Below are 21,388 nucleotides of genomic sequence, written 5' to 3' on the forward strand. Positions count from 1 at the left end.
CAAGCAGGCCAGTTGTTGGAGAAAGCCACAAAAATAAAAAATTGTGCGCCACGATTCAACATTTTTAAATAGCGTTCGTCGGCGTGATTGCAATGATGACAAGTGGTCACAATTTGGTTCCCATTATGCACAATCAGGGAATACGATGCAAAACGTGCAACTGGGAAAACACGCAAACATGCTTTTAACCCATGCGCTTTGGAGGACAACTCAATCAGGATCATTTGGAAAAACGCAGCGGACAAGCTTTCGATTTTCGGCCCGCCACTGACGTAGCGACGGGCTCTTCTTTTGGTGAGAGGCACCGAGAGACGAGGGCGGTGGGGGTCGAGGATGGGAGGCGAAGTAAAACAAACTCAAAGTGTGTGACCAACATGTGACCTTCCTCACAAAGTCTCGAGCACATTCAGGCCCATCAAAAAGACGAGTCGCACAATCAGTGGGCGGCCTTTGGCGGGATTACGCCAACAGTGGAGAAAGGGTGTACAAAAGACCTGCGGGAGGACAACAGGGAGATTAAAAACGAAGAGCGGGGGGGGGGGTGCAAGGGTCCCGCTCTGGTAGGTCGACATGGAGAGGAAGTGTCACTTCCAGAGGGGAAATCAAAGATGGAGCTGCAGAGATTTCCGAGACTTTTAAGGTCCTGCAAACAGGAGCTGTGACACTCAAGACCAGTGGATCTCATCTGTCGTGAAAAATACAACTTTTGCGCTCATCTGCAGTGTAAGACCAAGTCAAGTCAACTTCATTAAAAAATTCCGTTGCATATGACTGCAGTCAGGCGGTTAATGCTCAACAGTCAACCGCGTGCGTCTCGGAGCCAAGGGCAGAAAACAAACCAGAAACCAGTTCAACTTGCTCAGCAAGTTGGTCGTCTGCCGCTGCCCGTTTTGCCCTACGACACGTGCGCGCACACGCACTCCAAGCTCCCAACTTCTGCCCCACAGCTGCCTCACGCTTTTGCACTTTGCAGGTGCACATCCATTTCAACCCACCTGAGCAGTCGGCACCTGGCTCACATCGACTTTGGGCGCGGTGATGTTTGGTAAACAAAAGCCAGGGGGAACGAGACACTGTGGGGATTCGATTTTCTTTTCAAATCCAGGTGAAATTATAGCACCGATTACGGATGCTGCATCATTAGGATTGTAGTCGATGGTGTGGAAGTGATTGCTGATTAATCTGGTCCTGCAAAATTGAAAGCGCGACTTGACTCCTGTGTTAGTAGTTAAGCAGGAGATTGGGAGAAAATGGAATAAAATAATCTAATCAAAACTTCAAAAAAATCTGACAGATTATCAATCCTATTTTTTTTTTTTTTTTTTTTAACTTTTATGATGACCTCATGGCAGCAAGATGGTGCGCTGGTGATCACGTCTTCCCAACAGTGTGAATGAGAATGGATGCTCACCTAACTCATATGGAGGAAACGTGCTGCGGAAAATGATGGATGATCACCTCATGGTATGATTTTCATAATCATAATTAGCACGTGAACCGTGAACAATAGGCCGAATAGAGGCTGCATCCGTCCATCTTTCGATTGTATTGTCCTCTTTACTTTGATCCAAGCGTGAAAGACGCACCTGATCTTAACGCTTACATTTTTGACACAGGCTGCCAGGCTCTTTTAATGTGGTCTAATCTGTACACAGAGTCATGTGCTCCGACACGCCGAGGCAACCAGATTAATGTCTGGCAGCCAATCAACGAGCACAGATAGGGAATCCCCAATAAGACTGCCGGAGGGAGGGGGGGAGGAAAGGAAGGGGGGGGGGGAGAAAAAGTAAAAATAGCCCGAGCGTGGCCCGGTTCAGCCAATGGTAAGAGCCCGCAGAGATGTATAAATAAATAAAGGAGAGAGAAAATAAACAGGAGGGTAACACATCCTGAGGGCATCCCTTATTGGCGGAGACAACCTTCCTTATCATTCCTCTCTTGCTCCCGGCAGCTCCCACGCCGACGGATCGCTCGCACCGTTTGAAGTCATTTACTCACTCGCCCCTCCGAACCCCCCCCCCCCCCCCCCTCCCCAAAATGCCTCCCTCCATCCGTCCATCGCCTCGCTGACGTTTGCTCTCTCACTTTCATTGTCTCTCATTAATGATCTCATTACTCACTCGCCTTTCCCCGGGCCCTGGAATGAGGTTAGCTGCCGAGAGTGGCCTATAAACAGAGGCGACGTGATAAAAAAACAAAACTAGAACGTGGTGCTTTGTCATGTGTGGCGCAGGGCCAACACTTAATATGTCCGCTGACAATCAAGATCTTGTCAACCCAATAAGATTTTACCTGGACTGATATGTAAAAGACAGTCATGTGATGTAGAGCGATGAAAATTTACAACAATTTGGGCTTCAATATCTGAATTTTTTTTTTTTTTTTTAATATAGATATCACCTTTGGCGCATCACACAAAAGGACTCACCGGCAAACTGGACGGCCGTCCTTGCATGCTATCTTCTTGACTGCTCTTGTTGGAAGGCATGGGCTGGTTGGAAGGAGGCGCGCTGGACTGGGAGCTGAAGGAATCTTGGGACAGTTCCTGGTCCATGAATGGGGGGGGGGAAATTCAAATGAGGCAACTATTTCTTAAAATATCTACTTTTGTACATATCTGATCGAGGGAGAACAAGCAATATCGTGGTTCATACACAACCCTGCTGTAGTGAGGCGGGCAAGTCCAAAAATTTATCTTGGATTCTAGCCAAACGAATATATCCCTTTGGATGAATGCAGGTCTCACCGCATTTGATTTTTGTGAGCGGGTTAATTCAAGAATCTGTTTTAGGAACTCTACAGTGACGGGTGTGTGAATGGGAGTGGTGTTCCAGGCGCAGCTGTGTTGATACCTGGGGAGGTGGCGGGAACCTCTGATATGGCGACTGCTGCTGCTGCTGTAGTGGCTGCTGCTGCTGCGGCGGCAGTGGTGGCGTCTGAGAGTATGGTGATGCCTGACTCTGCTGGCTGTGACTTGGAGGTTGTTGGGATTGAGGAGGTTGACTTCCTGGTTGCTGCTGCTGTGGTGGTGGTTGTTGTTGTTGTTGTTGTTGTTGTTGTTGTTGTTGTTGTTGTTGTTGTTGTTGTTGTGGTGGTGGTGGTTGTTGCGGTGGTGCGCCTTGTTGCTGCAGCGGCGGCGTTTGCTGCTGTGCAGGCTGGCCTGGCACAGACGCTTGAGGGTAGCCAGGCTGGCCTTGAGAGCTTTGCTGATTCTGAGGACCAGGACCTTGCTGCTGCTGTTGGCTCTGTTGTTGTTGGGAGGGCGCATACGGCGCCTGCCCGGCCGGAGGACCGTGCGGACCTTGGGATTGGGAGTAAGGGGGCCCGGGTTGCCCGTGTTGGCCTGGCGGTTGCGAAGGGTGTCCCTGCTGGGGGAAGGGAGCTCCAGAGCTGCTCTGGGGTTGGCCGGGGTAAGGCGTCTGTTGCTGGCCCGGGTGAGGAGGGCCAGCGTGTTGACCGTAGTAGCCCTGACCCTGCTGCGCGTAGCCTCCTGGCCCTTGTTGTCCGTAGGCTGAAATCTACGGAGGCAGGAAGGGGAATGAATTGTAGTTCATCTTCAAGGCAAGACAGTCACAATTAACAGACTCTTTGACAAAAAGATCAAGATGAAATAATGCAGACGTGTCCCACCCCTAATACAACAGTCGATGATAAAAGTTTGTGAGGTGGACTTGGTCCCCGCCCCATTCCACATCGATGCCATTTATACAGACAGGGAAAAAAAAAGGTAGTAAAATGCCAGCTTTTACAGGCTGCGTAAAAGGGGCTAAAGATTACACGGCAGAATTGTCTGTGCAACCCTTTCTGCAGTTGGAATGTTATGGCAGTGTTACGAAATTCACTACCTCACAGGATCTTTCTTAAAGTTATATTATTATCAAATGTCTCACGAGGAAAAGTCATCATCGTCTTGATTTTGTTATTCTATTCCTCTTTATCATGCTCAGATTAAAAGGAGAGACTTTTCAACCTGGTGGTTATAAAAAATAAAAAAAATTAAATTTAAAACATTTTTTACAAAATTTTTTTTAAAAAAGGGTAGTCCTCTTTTCTGAAAAAGTACACTCAAATCTCCAGCAGGGCGCTTTAAGTTTCAGTGAAAAGAATATTCAACATCAGCCACTTGAATTTGAATACAAAAGCTTTTCTTGTGCAGAGCTTCTATTCAATGTGATAGGAAATGGTGTCAAACGGGGAGTACTGACTGACCTTGTGAGGAACCGCAAATTAAAAAAAAGAAAAAAGAAAAAGAAAGGAAAATGAACAGCACGTGATGCTTTTGGAGAGGTTCTCAAATAAATGCTGAATAAAGTTGGTGAAAACCTGACGCACGTGAAAACGCCATCAAGTACCATACCGCATGCCTCCAACATAAAAGGGCATAGAAACCTTTTTCTTTCTTTCCTCTTTTTTTTTTTTTGTCTGGAGGGCACTCGTGGAGTCTACTGTCAGACACCAGGCAGGCAATCGCGACACACAATAGGCAGAAAATAGGGAAAAAAAAGGTTTTGACTCTGCAGAATTCATGAATGCATTTCACTGTCTGGCTGGGAGAGTTCATTAGGGGTCTTGTGCGACACAAATTTGCTTTCGATTGTCTGACAAGAAAAGGAAGCCACGCACAGTGTGCCGAGAGAAAAAAAAAAAAATCATGGATTTCCCCAGCCTTCTTTTGAAGCAAAATAAACAAATCGGAAACATAGTTGGGCAGCTGTTGGAACCAGTAAAAAATTTCTTTCTTCTGATGAGCACAACCATGACGATTTCCTGGAATGCCCATAATCTGGAAATGCCCTACTTTATCTGTGTCCCGTGCCATCTATTTCTGTTTCTTGGGCATTCTGGGAAAAAATAAATAAATTAAAAAAAAAAAAAAAAAACAGTTGGCATCTTTGTGTCGCAAGTAATATCCTTCAGCAATTCCTAGCAAAACATTTTGCTTTGAACATTCAAATCAACAAGCACTGACCTGCTGTCCATACTGCATGCCGCCCATTGCGCCCGGTGTTCGACCTTGCATCCCCATTGGATATCTTTGGGGACCCGGAGGTCCGTAGCCCTGCCCTGGATAGGAGCTCGCTTGCTGGGCTCCGGACCCCGTGGGAGGCCCTTGCGGCTGCTGCGGCTGCTGCTGCTGCGGCTGCTGCTGCTGCTGCGGATGCTGCTGGGAATAAGGGTTGCCTCCTCCATATGGTTGGCCCCGGATCTTCCCTACCTGGTCCATGGGGCTTGCAGGCTAGAAAATACACATGAGAAATCCCAATGAATAAATGATCTTAAACATGGACAGATTATTTGTTTTTTTTTAATTTACACATCATGCATGACTTGTCAAAACTGAAGCAAGGTTGACTGGAAATGGTCCATCGGTTGGAATGTGACTGACACTGAATAGTTGTCGACGGTATAAGTACCCCGTCCAGGGTGTGTGCCCTGCATCTCTCCCTGAGTTACAGCTCACTCGCGACACTAATAAGGACAAATTCTTTTTCCTACGGAAAATGGATGGATGGACTTGTCAAGACACTTAAACAGGAATTGAAAAGGCATTTGTAAATATCCTCTTCAAGGCGCAGAGGGAGGACAAAAAGTGGATTTACTCTCTAGCAAGAAAAGGAAAAAATTGGCTGCGAATGAATGAACGGGACCTACTATAACTGGCAGGAGCCGTTTTCCTGCCCAGGCTCATTGTGCCAGTGGGTGGATTCTGTTACAGACGAAAACGTCGGGGAGGAGTCGCCCAGAGTTATGCGTGAGGAAGCACAAGTGTCTGCGGTGGCTGGATGCGGGCCCGCCGCTCAGCTGGAGAGACGTTAGGATGGCGTCTGGACCATGGAAGATGCACATGGTCCAAAGAAGGAGGGAGGGAGGGTGGTCGGGGCTGCGGTGTAATGTAGAAGTTGCGCCGGCCGTCAGCAGCTGGGTCCAAGGTCATAAAAACAGATGATGTAGAGGGAATCCCTCCACGTGACGCAAACGTAAATAATTAAAACCTGGAATTCCGCCGAGCATTCCCGAAGTGGCCGTTTTCTTGATTTGTGGTCAGGAATTCCCAACAGGGGCGCCGTCGGCGTGATCCAACCAAAAACGTCCGAGCCACAATGGCGGCTTTTGAGGAAGCAACACCTCCTGCCCCGCTGACCCCGGGCAGCAGACACAAAGCTTTCATTGCTTCCCACGGTTATTAATCTGTGTGTGTGTGTTTTTCCTCTCCCCCCTCCCAAAACCTCTTTTCCTTGGTTAAGGGAGACAACCACCAGGGCTATTTATAGTCCGCCAGACAGAAAGGGCAGTCTGCCGAAAATGTAACAGGTCCCAGCTGCACTGCTGTTTGAACCTGGGCCAGGACTTGCGCTTCCTGGTCTTTCATAAAGCGGCAGGATTTGGCATTCTATGAATGACAGCGCTGCAGTCGGACGGGAGGAGGCCAGGAGGGGGACCGCCGCGGCAGGAGGTGGTCCGAATGCGTGCGCTTGGAAGGTGCGGAGGCGTGGCGAAGGGGGAGAGAGAAAAAAAAAAAAAATCAACAGGCTGTCAGCATGGTCAAGCAACATTATCCAAGGTAACTAATTCCACTTCGGGTTTTCTGGCGAGCCTCCCCCAGGCCACACTACCCTGAGCTCCTCCAGGTTCAGGAGCAGAGATATGTGTTGCGTGGAGGGGAGGGGGGTGAGGGTGGTGAAAGTACTCTCCTTTGGGACATTACCAACAGCACCGTGGGGGGGGGGGGGGGGACGTACCAAGCCTCGCCGGGCACGCTCTAGTGACCTCTAATGCACTTTTAACCCCAGTCTGCAAGGAAGCACACATATCTCACGCCCGCCCTGACACGCGGCCTTGACGGACGGACAACGGCTGGATCCCGAGACGCCGCCGTGGGACGGGGTGGAATGGATCTTCCTTGAAAGAACCTCGACAGCTCAGCACAAAGCGAGAGCTGGAAAGTACAGCTCAACTATAATCAGCGTTTCCAGCTCCACGAGCCAAATGGAGAGTCGTTGCTGACACGGAGCCGCCACTCAACTCTCTCTCATGACTCCGTGAACAGCTTTTCGAAACCCGAGTGTGCGTCGACAATTCCAAAATATTCCACTGCACATTCCAGTGGAACCGTCTTCGAATGTATGCCTTTGTGCTTACGAAATGCTTTCTATGATCATTTTAACCTACGTTAAGTCAAATCTGAAATTCATTTTCATTCTCATGTGTAAAAAAAGTGGATTTGAGATGTGTCAAATTCAAAATGAAAATATTCTCATCAAAAATGTACCTCTGGGTCATTATAAAATGAGTTTTCATTCGATTAGAGGCCGCTCAATAAACACCCTGACAGCTGATATTTTCCTACTAAACGTATATTTTGCATTGCCCGATGCACCGCAGTGTCAAGGCCACGAAAAGAAGTCTCTGGCATGAACACCGGATGACAACTAAAAGCCGCCGAAAGCATTCTCTATTTGTTGTGCAGTCATCTCATCAAATTCTCGAGGTAACTCCGCCCTCCCCTTTTTTTCCTCCCATAATCAAATAAATAAATAACCGCAATTAGCACATGGCTAATCTGCATAGAGGAAAGCCCGATTACTCTTGGCAGAAGAGGTTGGGCTGATGTACTGTGTCATGACAGGCCGCCTGGTGGATATCGCAACTATTCAAAAGTGTCTGTGTAACGTGGGGAGGGATTTGTAAAGCGCAAGAGAGGGAGGGGGGGGGGGGCCCCCTCTGGAGCAGATGGGCCGAAGCGGCAACAGGGAGACGATAAACAACTGCTGCTAATTTAATCCTCCACGGCGCACACACCATTGTTCGGCGTTAAAGCCCCTCAGCACGCAAGGCGGCGGCAGCCCAAACACGCGCCGCGGAAGGCCGGCCCTCGGAAAGGCGGCGCGCATCACATGGCGCACAAAAGAAGGGACAGGATATCCTATCCCGAGACCGCAGGAGTCAATTTTATGGCTGCAATTGTTGTTTCCAAAGGGCAAAGCACGTGGACGTGCGCGCACGGCGGGCCTGGCGGCTTACATCACACTGATGATGTTATCCACAGTCACGGTGGGAGAAGCACACGCTTCCGCTTAGGAAGCGGAGCTTTAACAAGTTCTCTCCAGGACACTTTCTCTGCTCTCGGAAACTTGAGAAGTGAGGAAAAAACAAAAACAGCAAGCTGGACAGAACTTAACTATTCTTAAAATAATTACACAATGATCATTTTCGCAGAACTAAAGACCGGAATGGATATCGGTAAAAAGTATCATCGAGTATGTTGTTCTTTTATGAGCGATATGATTCTTATTTAGTGTGCTCCGGTGATCCTTTTGTGGTATTAACACATTAATGGCAACAAAACAGAAGCGGAAGCGAAAGTAAAAGAAAAACTCTCATGGAACCAATAACATTTTGACGCCGAGTACTTTCGGCTAAAAATAACTTTTTCGGGGAAGGGTAACTGTTAGTGACGCGCAAAGAGAACCGAACGGGCCCATAAATGACAGTTTGCGTAAACGGGAGACCGCCAAAAACAAGCAAAGAGGCCATGTTTCCAATTAAGTCATTAGTCTGGCATCCCGATACATCAACCTTGGAAGCTCCCGCTGGCCGCACAATGAGTCGGATGAGAAGCGAAGGAGCGCCCGGGGTGGGCAGACGGGGGTGGACGTGGGGGGGGGGGGGCACAGCCTCGCCTGCTGGTGCGAACCTCAACACCAAGTCGAGGCATCTCATCCTGACGCGGCCAGATGTACGACCAGCTGTTGCCAGGAATTTTTAAAAAGGTTCAGGACAGAAGCAGCGTGGTAACTCGTACCCACGAAAAACGGATCTACAAACTTCTCACAACAAATGAAGAAAACATTCGACACCAAAACAACGAACAATTAAAGTTGTGGGCGAAGAAACAATGTGGGTGGTATTATGTGAATTAGGTACAGCGTTACGTCACGACCCGGCTTTTGGGGTTTTTATAAAAAAAAGAAGAAAAAAAAAGAAAGAAACATTGAAACGACATCGAAAGAGATGCACACAACACTGTGGCACGGCCGCGTCGAGTCAAAATACAGTAAATATTATATAACTGTACTTTTTTGCCGTATATGCACAAGGTCGAGCCAATCCGGAAGCATCAACAGCAGCGTTCATTTTTAAAGGTTAACCACTTGAAACCCGGAAAGCCTTCGCGCCATACGTCAAAAAGTCGATAAAGTCTCCCCTCTAAGCGCAAAGCTCCGAGAAGGATATTATTATGCTAATCGGGAGCTTTTAGAAAGGCAAATGTCAAAGAGAATGAAGGATGAACCGCGTCCTCGCTAACGCAATGAGACCTGCTTTGGCATTTGTCCTCACAAGAGACAACTTATCTCCCGTCGAGTACGCAACAAATGAGGACTTGAAGCAACTATTCGACATAAATAATCTCGTCCGAAGGTACAAAAATAAGTTGTGGTTATGGAGGAGCGTAGCGCTTAGCTAGCTAGCTAGCCAACTTGGGCTACCGGGAGTAGGACAGCTGCGCTTGGTCACCAAAAATGTTACGTCTAAGTGACAACTCGGTGCAAACAAGTACGTCTTTCATCATAGAAGTTTGCAATTGTGACACGTGACGGAACAAAATTCTTTTAATGAAGAAAAACACCATGAATCAACTTTCATCACATTATAATTGAAAATCTCGTCGGTTAAAGTGTACGAGACGCCGGCAGACAAAAGTGTTGCAATAAAAAACACGGCACACTTGATGATCAGGAAATTGCTTCGGAATGACTCTTAAGAATAAGTTAAGTGTTTTAAAGAATATGGAAGGGGTACAACTTTTTTTTCTAATATGATCCGTCTCGATCGCAGATGTTTATCGAGCGCTCTTACACGTTGGACGACGGCAACAGCAATGACGTCCCGTTTCCTGCCACTGCGCCTTGAGGGCGACACCGTCTTGCGGGTGACAGTGGCACGGAAGCGAGGCGGCGTCACTTAAGGAAGATGAACGGCTGGTGACGTGAGGAGCAAGAGCGGGTCAGAGAGCTTCCCGAGGCGGCAACGGCAGCAGTCACACGCATACACGCGCACACGCACGCGCTTACACGCCACCGCCAAATAAGTGCAGCGTAACACAAACACACACAGCTGTCAGGGGGCAGACGAAGATCATTCACAAAACAACCGCCCCCTCCCCCCCTGAGTGTCACTGACACCGTTTCTCCCAGCATACGCACACACCACCACGTCTCATACGCACACACAATCACACACATACGCACAGAGCGCCGGAAGGCAGCATGCTGTCCATGTGGCCTGTGGAGAATCATTACTCAGCAGCGCAGGGCTAAAGAGCGCAGAGTGAACTTCCTCCTGAAACGGAGCGTGTTCCTCTTTTGTGCACAAGAAGCATTTGTAGCAATTTGGACAGCAGATGAAAGTCGGCTTTGGCTCCAAATTAAAAACGGGCCAATGTCGAGTTCATAAAAAGCGATTTGAAGCGTTCATTGTTGGTGATGAAGCGCTGCCACCAGGAATGAAAACTTCAATCCGCGTCGGCACTGACAACTCAACAAGGAGCGTTGCCCACAGTTGCCATGGTAATCAAAGCAAGCTTGGCATTGGCTCAGCAGTAGAGAGTGCGCGGTCTAAGCATGCGTGCATGAGACTGAACGGCCCCCTCAAAACAGGCTAACATGCATGCAAACTGACGTTGCAAAGCAGACTACACAGGAGTGCTAATGAGACGCTCTTTTAAATCGTGAAAAAAAAATGCATGTCTTAGTTTTCACACATTCAAGATTTGAGAACAGGTTATGTCATTTCATACACATTCGGGGGACTGATGTTGTAGTCGACCATTCCGCGTTCTAATAAGATTTCAGTCACAATTTATTTTTTTGTCAAAATATCACAAATACGAAAATAAGCCAGTTTTGAGGGTTCAATTTTATCGCATGCAAATCAGACACTGCTCACCCCACCCCTGCTACCCCATTATTGCAAATAAAACAACCATCAAACAAACATTTATTAGAACGTATAAAGACCATTTGTGGACTAAATCCCTACGCCCCTAGCAAAACGTGTTGCTGTTTTTTTTTTAATGCAACGGTGGTGATAAATATCACCCACCTTCATTACATGAGCGTTTGATTTGTAAGCTACTTTCCAATTTGCATCGTTGGGGGGGTGGGCGGGCGCTCCCTTTTAGACGGCGGCGGAGAAGCGTGCGCATCCATTAGCGGCAGTCAAGTCAATAAATAACAGCTTTGCTTTGGTGCCTTTGCATTAGAAGTTCAACTCTGGTTTTTTTGCTCGGTGTTTAATTCAAACTTGGGCGTCAGAAAGTATGAGGACGTCTTGAACATCACGACGACTGCTAGTCTTCCAATAATTTCGCCGGCGCCGTCACCCGTTTGCGCAAGTAATTAAGAGCGCATGTATTTAATATTGTTTTTCTTGTCAGTTTTTCTGGCATACAGTCGAGCGTGAGTGTGTTTTATGTTAAGTTGGAGGGCAGTGGGAGGGTTGAAATTAAATTATAAGTCTTTTAATTTCGTTCACTCTATAACACATTCTAATAAGAAATAGTAAGCACAGTGCGAAATGGTCCTCGGTTTAGGGCGGAGTTTTTATGCAAGTTGTAGTCCATCACTAACCTACATTAACACTGGCAAAGTCAAAATGAAGGTAAATAGTTGGATCAAAACACATAAACTAAAACAATTAATTGAAAACCACTAAGCACGCAAACTAGTTGACTGCAAACCTCTCCTTACTTGTCGATATTCTAGGGACTGACGCAAGCCAAGGAGCTCCGACATCATCACATGGTCTGATCCTATCACTACTTCTTAAAATTTGTATTGGTGCAACCACGACCGTCATCAATGTCACTAACAATTCACAAAAGTATTTTCTGTTTCCAACACGCGAAGCTTGACTTGAGACGACGCCGTTTGCCTGCAGAGTTCAAAATTGGCGATGCTAGCCGACCGTTTTCTTCCACCCACGTCGACGTCGATTCTGGAATGCATCTGTGTGACCGGCTGTGCTCGGGTTAAAGCTTCGGACCAGCAGAACAAACACAAATGCACGTTGGTGCCGCGAGAGAAAACAACACGGGCGAGCAACAACAGGCTTCAAAAGGAGTCGGCGATCGGCACACATGCAACCTCAACCTCAGCCGCTGGGTTTGTAGATTTTACCAAGATATTCTAGAAAAATAAAATAAAATAAACACTTCAAGAATTGCCAGTACATGCAATAAACAAGCTTAAACTACGTAAGCGGCACGAATGCATGTAACTGTGGGGGGAAAAAAGCCAAGTGTGAAGAGTCTCTGTGGCCAAAATGGACTAATCATTGCTGTGTTCAGCCAAGTGTGCAAGAAAGGCTTCGGATTGACAAAAACGTCCCATTAAACAAAACTTCACCAGAAACTAGCTAGCGTGTTACGGTTTTATATATTTTACCATGTAGGACATTTATGGCATGATTAAACGTGCAATTAAAGAAAAATAAAATGAAAAAATTGGTTTTGCATGATACAAATAGGAATGATAAGTTTGCACATACACTGGTCATTTTTTATTGCAAATTTTATGGAAATATACAATTTTATTCAAAAGTGCAAAAGCATACTATTCATATTTAATGTTCGTGTAGTGGAATCTGTTAGAGACTCGCTTGCTGACATTGGTTTGTTTGGCTCCTCTCTGAGCTTTTTGTACCAGGCAACAGAAAAACGATTGCAAGCAATTTAAAAAAAGATTTTTTTTTTTAAAACTAAATATGATATGGCGTGATTGGCTTCAGCATTTAATTCCAAAATATTGCAAGCAGTCAGCGGAATCTTTTTCTTGGCATGAAAAGCGCTGTCGATACGAGACGTCAATTTGCTAGTGGGCCAAACTAAAAAACATTCTGAAAAAGTTAGAAGAGAGAATGAATGCAGTTTTACCCAAACACCGTCCTGATTGATTGAACAAATGTCATTTATCTGAAACACATTGCATTTCCAGACAAGACCTGAAGAAAATACAAGAAAATGATAGTCCTTCATTTGCTGACGGATGACGGCAGTCGCAAGTCCGTAACACAATTGAAATAATTTGTTGTCCAAGCAATGCCTTTTAGGCAACGTCGTCCCGAAATACATCTCTTGTCTGTGCAAATGACATAACCGCAGAGTAAACAAACGCCAAATGTGACCCGTATTTCTCGAGGGAAGCGCAAGGGTGAGCGATGCTCGCATGTTAATGCGGAGCGAAAGTAAATGAGGCGATTGTAAACCTTCGGGAGGGATGGGAGCGGGAAAAAAAAAAAAAATGCCGTGACACTTGGCTGACACCTTTGCTGTTTGTAAACAACTGCAGCCACTGTGACGCGCCGGTGCAAGAATTTGTGATGCCGCCGGAAGACACCCAGCGTACAGTCGATTCATCTTCCGGGAGCAAAAATATCACAGGATCACTATTTTAACGACAGCTCTAAAATATATCATTTGGAAATATTTTGTTTGTTTTTTTTTAGATTTAAGATGTGTATAATTTGCATTTTAAAAATGTTTTATCTCCCTTTAAAAAACACTTTGGTTAATATTTTTGGGTGTCTAGAAGGGGTTAGCTTGCCTTACATCATCACTTATGGAAAATAATGATACGGTTTTCGTACCATTCGGTTTTAGTCAGACTGTTTGTAGCAGATTGATTACGAAAACCGACGTTCCACTCAAAGTATATTTTAAAGTGCAACGTTTCTTGAACAAATTCTAAACCTATTTAAAAAATTTATTTTTGGTTGTTAGCATAAAAGTAAGCAAAGAAGCGACCTAAATAAGCCGTGTCCTAAATCTATTCCTTTCACCTCTCAACCATGTAAATATGCTCGAAGTTTTAATATTTACGCATCGTCCCATCCAAATAAACTCAAATGCGAACAGCGATTATTCAAGTGCACAATTCCATGAATAATTATTTCTATAGGTAACTGCAATGATGTTCTAAGTAACAATAAGAAAGGCTCCGATTACGCAGTAATTTATTTCGAAATGAAGTGCTTTGGGAAGCAGAAAACAAAACATTTTTTTGCATTTTGGACCATTAACTAAAAATTAACCAGTAAATTTGTGTGACTATTATTGTACTTTTCCATTCATTTGAAGAAATTAAAACAAGATCTTATGTATGCTATTGGATGGTCCACACCTATTGAAAGACCAAAATAATTAGAAATGCATTCCAATTTGGCAAGAGCAATTGAATGATTTCCACAATTGCATGTCCATGAAGACAAAATTGTGGCAGACGATGGTGACAATTTGAACATAAAGTGGATCATTTCCATTCATTTCATTCCTAACCCGGTTGAACAGCAACATTCTGGACAAGATCAACAACATTTACAAACACTTTAATCATATGATGACGAGTAAACAAATGCAATCAAACCATCCTAATTAACATACATATCAAAAGTGCACAGCTTCATAGCTGGCCACCTCTTTCCCGCTTATATCTAAATCCCCCCCCCAAACAACAATTAAGGAAAATACTCAAAAGCACATTTTGTGGATGAGTGTGTCCACAACCATCGAAACATGATTAGATTACACATTAGGTGCATTTTAAAGCAACACACTTGTTGATAATTCACAATTTAAAAACAAAAGGCAGAAAAGAGGTCTTAAAAAAGCAGCACTACTTTGTTTGGTGGATGAGTATGGAACAGGGGGGTAATGTGGTGGTGGTGAGGCTGCAGCGCTGTTTTTTTTCCTCCATTAGATTCAATTATAAATGGCCGAGAGCGGAGGGGCGGCCAGCCAATCAGATCTCGGCTCGCATGTCAACCTAAGACCAACTGTCTTGTGGCTCTGACAGCACGATTTTTACCTCCATAATTCAAATCCCAAAGCAAAAGGCAATCTGCGCTTAGCCCGAGTGCAGGCGGCCGGAGTGACAACACGGAAGCCGAGAAAGGGAGGGCGTATAAAAAAATAATAAATAAAACGAGCAACGCTCGTTTTAAAAAAACAAAACTTTAGAAGTAATCAGTCGTGTTGATCCGAGTAAAAGCTTCATTTGTGATCATTTTCACAGCGCACACACTTCACCATGCAGCAACTAGCAGCTTATAGCACCTAGCTTCATGCTTAATGAATATGCAAATGTATTTTTTCCGAGTGCGTGGCTGTCATTTATGTCTCGTTTAAACGATGTCACGCGTTTCATAACGCACATAACTTACTTTTGTGTGTTTTAAAGGCGAAAAACAAGCCTCGGCTAATCGCAGTTGGATCTCTAAATGGAGGTTGGAAGAAAAAGACAACATCACCTCCTAGCTCCTTAAAAGCACACTTTCTCCTCCCAAACTCCTCGCCGTGCGTGGACAAACTTGTCCCCCCCTCCCTCGCCACAAAAAGTTGCTTTTACTCAGAAAACGCGATTCGTTGCTCGTTCCGAAGCACTATTGCAGGGGGTTGTGGTGTTGTGTGAAAAGAGAGAGGCAGCCATTTTAGAGCTCTTGCTCCATAGACAATGGCTGGTAGCTTAGCGTGGTACGTTTCCGAGGGGGGGGCTTACCTGGCTCCGATTGGGGGCTTGTGCGGTGTTCCCCGGGCTCATGGGAGGCGGGTGGTGGGCCCTGTGTTGCCAAGCCGGATGGACCCCGCCGTAGCCACTCGCCATCTCCCCGGCCGCCGCCTTGGTGCCCCCTTCCTGATTGTTGTAGTCTCCTTGCGGGTAGTTGGGGTAGCTCCTGGCCAGGCTGGGGGACGTGAGCAGCTGGTTTAAAGTCGGCGTCGACGTGGGCTGCTGGCTTCCCATGTTATACCTCTGGTTGTTATAGGAGGCAGCGGCGGCAGCAGCAGCCATTCCTCCTCCCGCCGCTGCTGGCTGCTGCTTGCCTGGCTGCCCCCCAGCCGCCGGGGGCTGGTTGTTCCGCGGGGAACTCATGGCCCCGTAGCCCTGACCCTGATATGAAGTCCTGCTCTGGAAGGGGCTGTAGTTGTTATAGTGGTTGGGGTAGCCATGTTCGTGGGAATTGGCGGGGTAAGGGTCCATCATGCCCGGCCCCGACGCAGCTGCCATGCCAGGGCTTTGTTGTCCGCCATGTTGATGAAAAGGGGCCCGGCTGTAGTGCTGGTTGTAGCCGTAAGGAGGTGGTGGGAAGGGGCCCGTGTGGTGGTGTCCCACGCCGGGATGGTTATTCCCTTCGGGCCCACCGGAATCGTTCTGATTACTGCTATTATTATTTACCCTGGGCAAATTCCCGTTGCCGTTCTTCATGTCAGGATCCCCTCCTCCCCCAGCAACGTCGCCGCCGTCCTGCAGATCCTTTCGGCCGGGAGAGCCGCCGTCGGGCCCCGCTTCCTTGTTCTCATGCTGCTGCGGCTGCTTCTCCCCCGGCGCCGACTCCTCCTGCGAGTCCCGATCCGGCTTTTTGAGTTCGGACGGCGGGCTTGCGTTGAGAGAGGCGACGCTGGCGACCTGAGCGGCCATGATATCCCCCCTCTCTCGCCTCCCCACTCTTTCTACAGCGCCCCTTTTCCTCTCAGCAAGGCGACTCACTCGCGATTAAACCCCGAATAGTCATTGAATATAACTGCATTTAACACAACGTACCCGTCGTCCCGGTTCATCCCCCCCCTCCCCCGGTTTTGCTCTCCGTCCGGACCGGTATCCGGTAAATCCACCGCGACTCCGTTTCAACTTGAGGGAGAAAAAAAAAACAAGGACAGGGGGGAAAGTTTGGGCGAAGGAGAACACGCGAAAAATACGGAGACGACTAAACTGGGGGAGCGCGAGTGTGTTTGCGGCGCGTTAGCGTATTAAAAAAAAGAAAAAAAAGAAGGGGATTCTAACGCACAAGTAGAGCGCGAGCGAGAAATCGAGCGAACCAGCACGAGGCTCCGCGAGACACAGCCATCTTAGTGAGGGGCGAGGAGAGACGCAAAACCCGGAAGCGGATCTCAACGCCATGAAAACAACACTGGAACTGGACTGCGAGGGCAGAACAAACATTGTTTACATTTACACCACTCTTTCCCAATCCCTGGATCGTCCGCTCCGCCCACTTTCAATTGGCAATGGAGGGAAAAAAAACCGAATTATTTAGGTATTTGTTTTAAAATCAGATCCTTCAAAAATGCATGATCTTTCACGTTTCAATTTTTGACCCAGATACAAAAAAGAAATAAAACGGCCCACAGGACCAGTTGTGGACTGACCCAAACATGATCAGAAGCACCAGGGGCGTTTCCAGACACCATCCATGGTCAACCTTGCAGCCCCCCCCCACCACAATCAAGCCAGACCGCGATCCATTAAATGATCCATCAGATATTTTATAATGTGGCAAATTATGCATTTTTTAAAGACATCAACTTTTCATCAAACTCAGTCCATTGGCATGATTTTCAATTTCATATTTTTAGTCTGGGCCTTAAATTAAATGATGAAAAACATGTATTTTATTGTTTTTATACATTGCATATGATTTAAACACTCGACTTCAAACTCCAAAATATGAATATCAAGTAGAGCCTTTAGCAGAAAATTAAAAAAAGGTCTTCCACTGATATTTTTCCTCAAGGTCTATTTTATTAAATCATGACAACGTGCAGTGCAAATGGAAGCGCATTTACTTCTTCCCCCTGTCAATACACGTCGCTGGCATAGATAGATGAACAGATACAGTATTTGTAGTAAATAAATCATAATTTCCGTAGCAATTATGTGCAATTGGATCATTTCCCTCTAATGCGCTGCAGCAGAGTTGTTGGAAATCACATTGTTTACACCCCAAGAAGAGCCATTATTGCCGCTCTCATGCCTTTGAACCGAACTCCCACATAAACATGTCACCGGCTGGAAAAATCCCAGTATGTTAGCTCCCTGCCACTATTCACCTATGCAAATCAATTGACTGCAAAATAAACGACAGGAATTTCCCCCTTTTCGCCCCACCGAGGAACCAAATAGCACGATGCGTCTCTTCAAAACGTATACAATCGGCTCATTTAATAGCTCCTCTTCTGTGTGTTAATGCTCGGAGCGACAGACTTTGCGTCTCCAGTCTTATTCATAAAGTAACACACACACTAGTGTGTGATTTGGTTGTTTTCGCTTTATTTCGTTATTGTTGGTCTTTCGTTTTGGGGCCTTATCATGCCTGAAAATTGGTGTTTGTATCTTGGTGGTCCTTTGCGGATGGAAGTTTTTCCAAATTGAATTTCATGTCTGAGCTTCACGCCCTTCTGTCCAAGACAGATGACCCTTCATAATGTTCAGGGGGGTGCCTGCTGAATTTTGGTGGATTTAACTATAGTCACCGGATGCATAGAAAATTCTCAAAGCCTGAGATTGAACAGGTTTCAAGCAACCATTTTTGAGCAAACTCCCAAATGCTTCTCGATCGGAGGCAGGTATCCAGGACAGATGGACAACTAAATTGCAAAGCTTTTTTTTTTTTTTGATAAACTGCTTTCCCATAGATCTGCATTGCTTATTCTGTACTTGAACAAAGTAGCCACGTGCCCATTAGCAAAGACGCATGTGAGCATTTCATTTATGTGCAGTAACAGAGAAGTAAAGCAGAGGGAAGCATGAAATTACAAGCAGTGTGTGTGTGTGTGTGTGTAAGGGCGAGAGTGATGGGGGTGGATCGAGCACACGCAGAAGTGGAAGTGAAGATAGTTTGTAAGAAAAAGTGAGCCTCGTTTCAGGCCTTTGAAATTCACGTTGAATTTCCAAGGAAATTGTGACACTTTGGTCAGGACAGAATTAACAAGCAGGGAAGACGCATGTTTCTTCTTCTTCTTCGTTTTCTTCTTCTACTCTCTCTCTCTCTCTCCACCCCTCCTCCTTCTTCTTCATGCTCCCTGCCTGCCTGCCTCCCGCTCTCATGGCAGCAGCAGCAGCCGAGGCGTTGCCTTTGCTAACCATCGGAGTTTTTGAGACTCCATTAATAATAATGTAATAATAATAATAAAACGCCTGTGAAATCCATTATTCGGACAAAAATTAGGATTTGAGGAGCTGTGGCGGATGTTAATCACGCAGACAGATAGAACAAGAATGTCTGAATGTGATTATGCCACATCTTGATGACTTTAGGCAAGATAGAACATAAAACACATTTGGCATATTCTAGTCCCATTTTTTATTGATTGATTACATGACATGAAAAACTGCTGTAACGCCGCAAAAGACTCAGGGATGTCGCCTCGATTCCGGGACAACTGGCGTTTCCGAGCCGCGGGTGGCGCCGGCGAACGCAGCAGCGGCGCTTGCAAAAGCGAGCAGAACTTTGCTATGTGAACGTGGGGGATGGGAAGCGAGCGAGGCAAGCTCTGCCTCAGCCCTTTCTCTCGACAATGCGCAGCTCTCTGCTCTCATGGCTCGCTCTTCCACTGAAATAAACAGTTGACGTTTGCACACAAGCCATGTTTGTGTGGCTTTCAGGGACCAAAAGGCAAATTTTGCAAGGGGTTTAATAAAGGAGAGCAAGCAGGCTGAAGAGGAGGAGGGAGGGGGGGGTCAATTCAGCTGCTGTATATAGGCTATGGGAGGAGTGTGTGTGAGTGTGTTTTATCAGAAGAGACAAGGCTATGAGGGAGGGGGGGAGGGAGCTTTTTTTTTTTTTTTTCTTTTAGCATAAACTTGCTGTTTATTATTATGGAGGCGCGTTTGCTCCTCTTGTTCACGTTGGCGCATCTCTTGCAATATGGTTTCGACGTGTCTGCTGTGTCCTTGTCCTGCATTTAGCTCAACATTTCCACACTGTTCTCGTTCTGCCAAGTCTGGACAAGCGTTAATATTGAGCACGAGACACCCCCCGCCTCCCACACACACGCGCACAAATACAATTAATAGCAATTGCGATGATTCTACAACAGATATGACCTGGAATGCAGACGCTTAAACCCGAGTAAAGCAGTTCTCAGTAGTACGACATTAAGCGCTCGTGCGCCATTGGTGTCTTGCAAGCCACGTCATTGCATTTGTACGTTTTTATACTTTAATTGCATCGTTTATGTGGCGATACCCACAGGAGAGCGACTTCAAAATGCGAGTGACAACTTTATTCGGATAAAACACCTTCCGCTGGGATTCCACAACCTCAGTCGACATGTATGACTCCTCTTGGGTTTCCCTTTTGGCCTGATTGCGTGTCATTGGGTGCGTTTAAGGTTTACATTCATTACTAATGGAAGGTTTCGCTTAAAAAAAAAAAAAAATCTACTCAGCAATTCCATTTTTTTCCCTGTTTTGGCCTACAAATCCAAGACCTGATTATTGTAACGTAACTAATTCTTTTTAAATGGCTTAGTAACACTGTATTTGAAATGTTCCAATTTCATAGTAACTTGGACCAACGCCACTGTTGGCAGTGTGTGTGTGTGTGTGTGTGTGTTGTGGGAGTGGCAGAGGAGACAGTGGTGGGGGTAGCAGATGATTTAAGAGTGTTTACTCAGTCCCCAGCAAGCCACCCTGAGTGAGCGTGATGCATCACCCCCGGCCGTCACCAAGGCAGCAACTTGGGCCTCGTCCAAGTGCCCGTTTCTCTAGTAATCATATAACACGGGGGTGGGCAACCTGCCGCCCATGGGCCATATGCGGACGGATGGCGGATGGTGTATTTGGTACCTGGACTTACACGAGTCACTTTTTACTGGGCAATTACAGAAACTATCAGTGGAAGACAAAAAAAAAAAAAAAAAAAATCACAATTTCACAGCGCACAACTGTAGCATTTATGTCATCTGGAGCAAATAACCAAAAAAATGAAAAGAAATGTAATCAAACTTACCAGAGATGCTGATTCTTAAACATAGCAATGTACGCCGATGGCTGCGCGTCAAAGTTGGCTGCAAAGATTTGGTTTGATCAACCAATCAGAGGATGGAAAACCGCTGATGTCATCAAGGCCTGTGAGGACAAATGCGAAAGCTGATTGGTTGAAGAAAACAGTGCCTTTACTTGGAAAAAAAAAAAAAAAAAAAGTCTTTCGATCACCCGGGCAACCCAATAATGGGGTGTGGAAATTCCTAACAAGAGTGGCGTTGGATTAATTTACACACACTCACTGACAGTAACGTACACAATTTTACAATTGATGGCCACAAAGTCTCCGCCGTCACACTCGCCCCAAACATTAGCTGCAATTTTAAACCAAGCTTGACCTGGCCACACGCACACACGCACACACACCAAATCACAACAGTTGGATCCTGTCCAGATGGTTGCCATGCAGCCGTTCAACACGTCGTCTGGAGTGTGTAGAGGAAGGAAGTGCCACTTAGCAAAGTGCAATGGCCATTCGACTCTTTCCCAGACGCAGGGTGTGCGTGTGCGTGTGTGTGTCTTATGACGTTTAAAATTGCAATCAACAAACATCACATTCTAAAAGTGAA

At 46.2% G+C, this 21,388-nt stretch overlaps 1 protein-coding gene across 3 annotated transcripts in view; it reads right to left on the bottom strand.

The window, feature by feature from the left end:
• The window catches only part of LOC148321673 (AT-rich interactive domain-containing protein 1A-like), a 45,100-nt gene that overhangs the window by 17,188 nt on the left and 6,524 nt on the right, over nt 1-21,388 (bottom strand). For 2 of the 3 annotated variants that reach the window (XM_088278718.1, XM_088278719.1), the window contains 4 exons: nt 20,785-20,903; nt 4,970-5,236; nt 2,853-3,518; nt 2,429-2,545 (listed from right to left, as the gene is read on the bottom strand). In XM_088278718.1, the coding sequence (XP_088134844.1) occupies nt 2,429-2,545; nt 2,853-3,518; nt 4,970-5,224 (1,038 nt within the window). In that variant the 5' untranslated portion in view covers nt 5,225-5,236; nt 20,785-20,903. Of the gene's footprint in view, nt 1-2,428; nt 2,546-2,852; nt 3,519-4,969; nt 5,237-15,554; nt 16,972-20,784; nt 20,904-21,388 lie in introns of those variants that run through there. The other variant, XM_088278717.1, reaches the window with a different exon arrangement.

This window comes from Idiotropiscis lumnitzeri, chromosome 16, assembly GCF_059441095.1.
Source record: "Idiotropiscis lumnitzeri isolate Australia: NSW breed Sydney's pygmy pipehorse chromosome 16, RoL_Ilum_1.0, whole genome shotgun sequence".
Lineage (NCBI taxonomy): Eukaryota > Metazoa > Chordata > Actinopteri > Syngnathiformes > Syngnathidae > Idiotropiscis > Idiotropiscis lumnitzeri.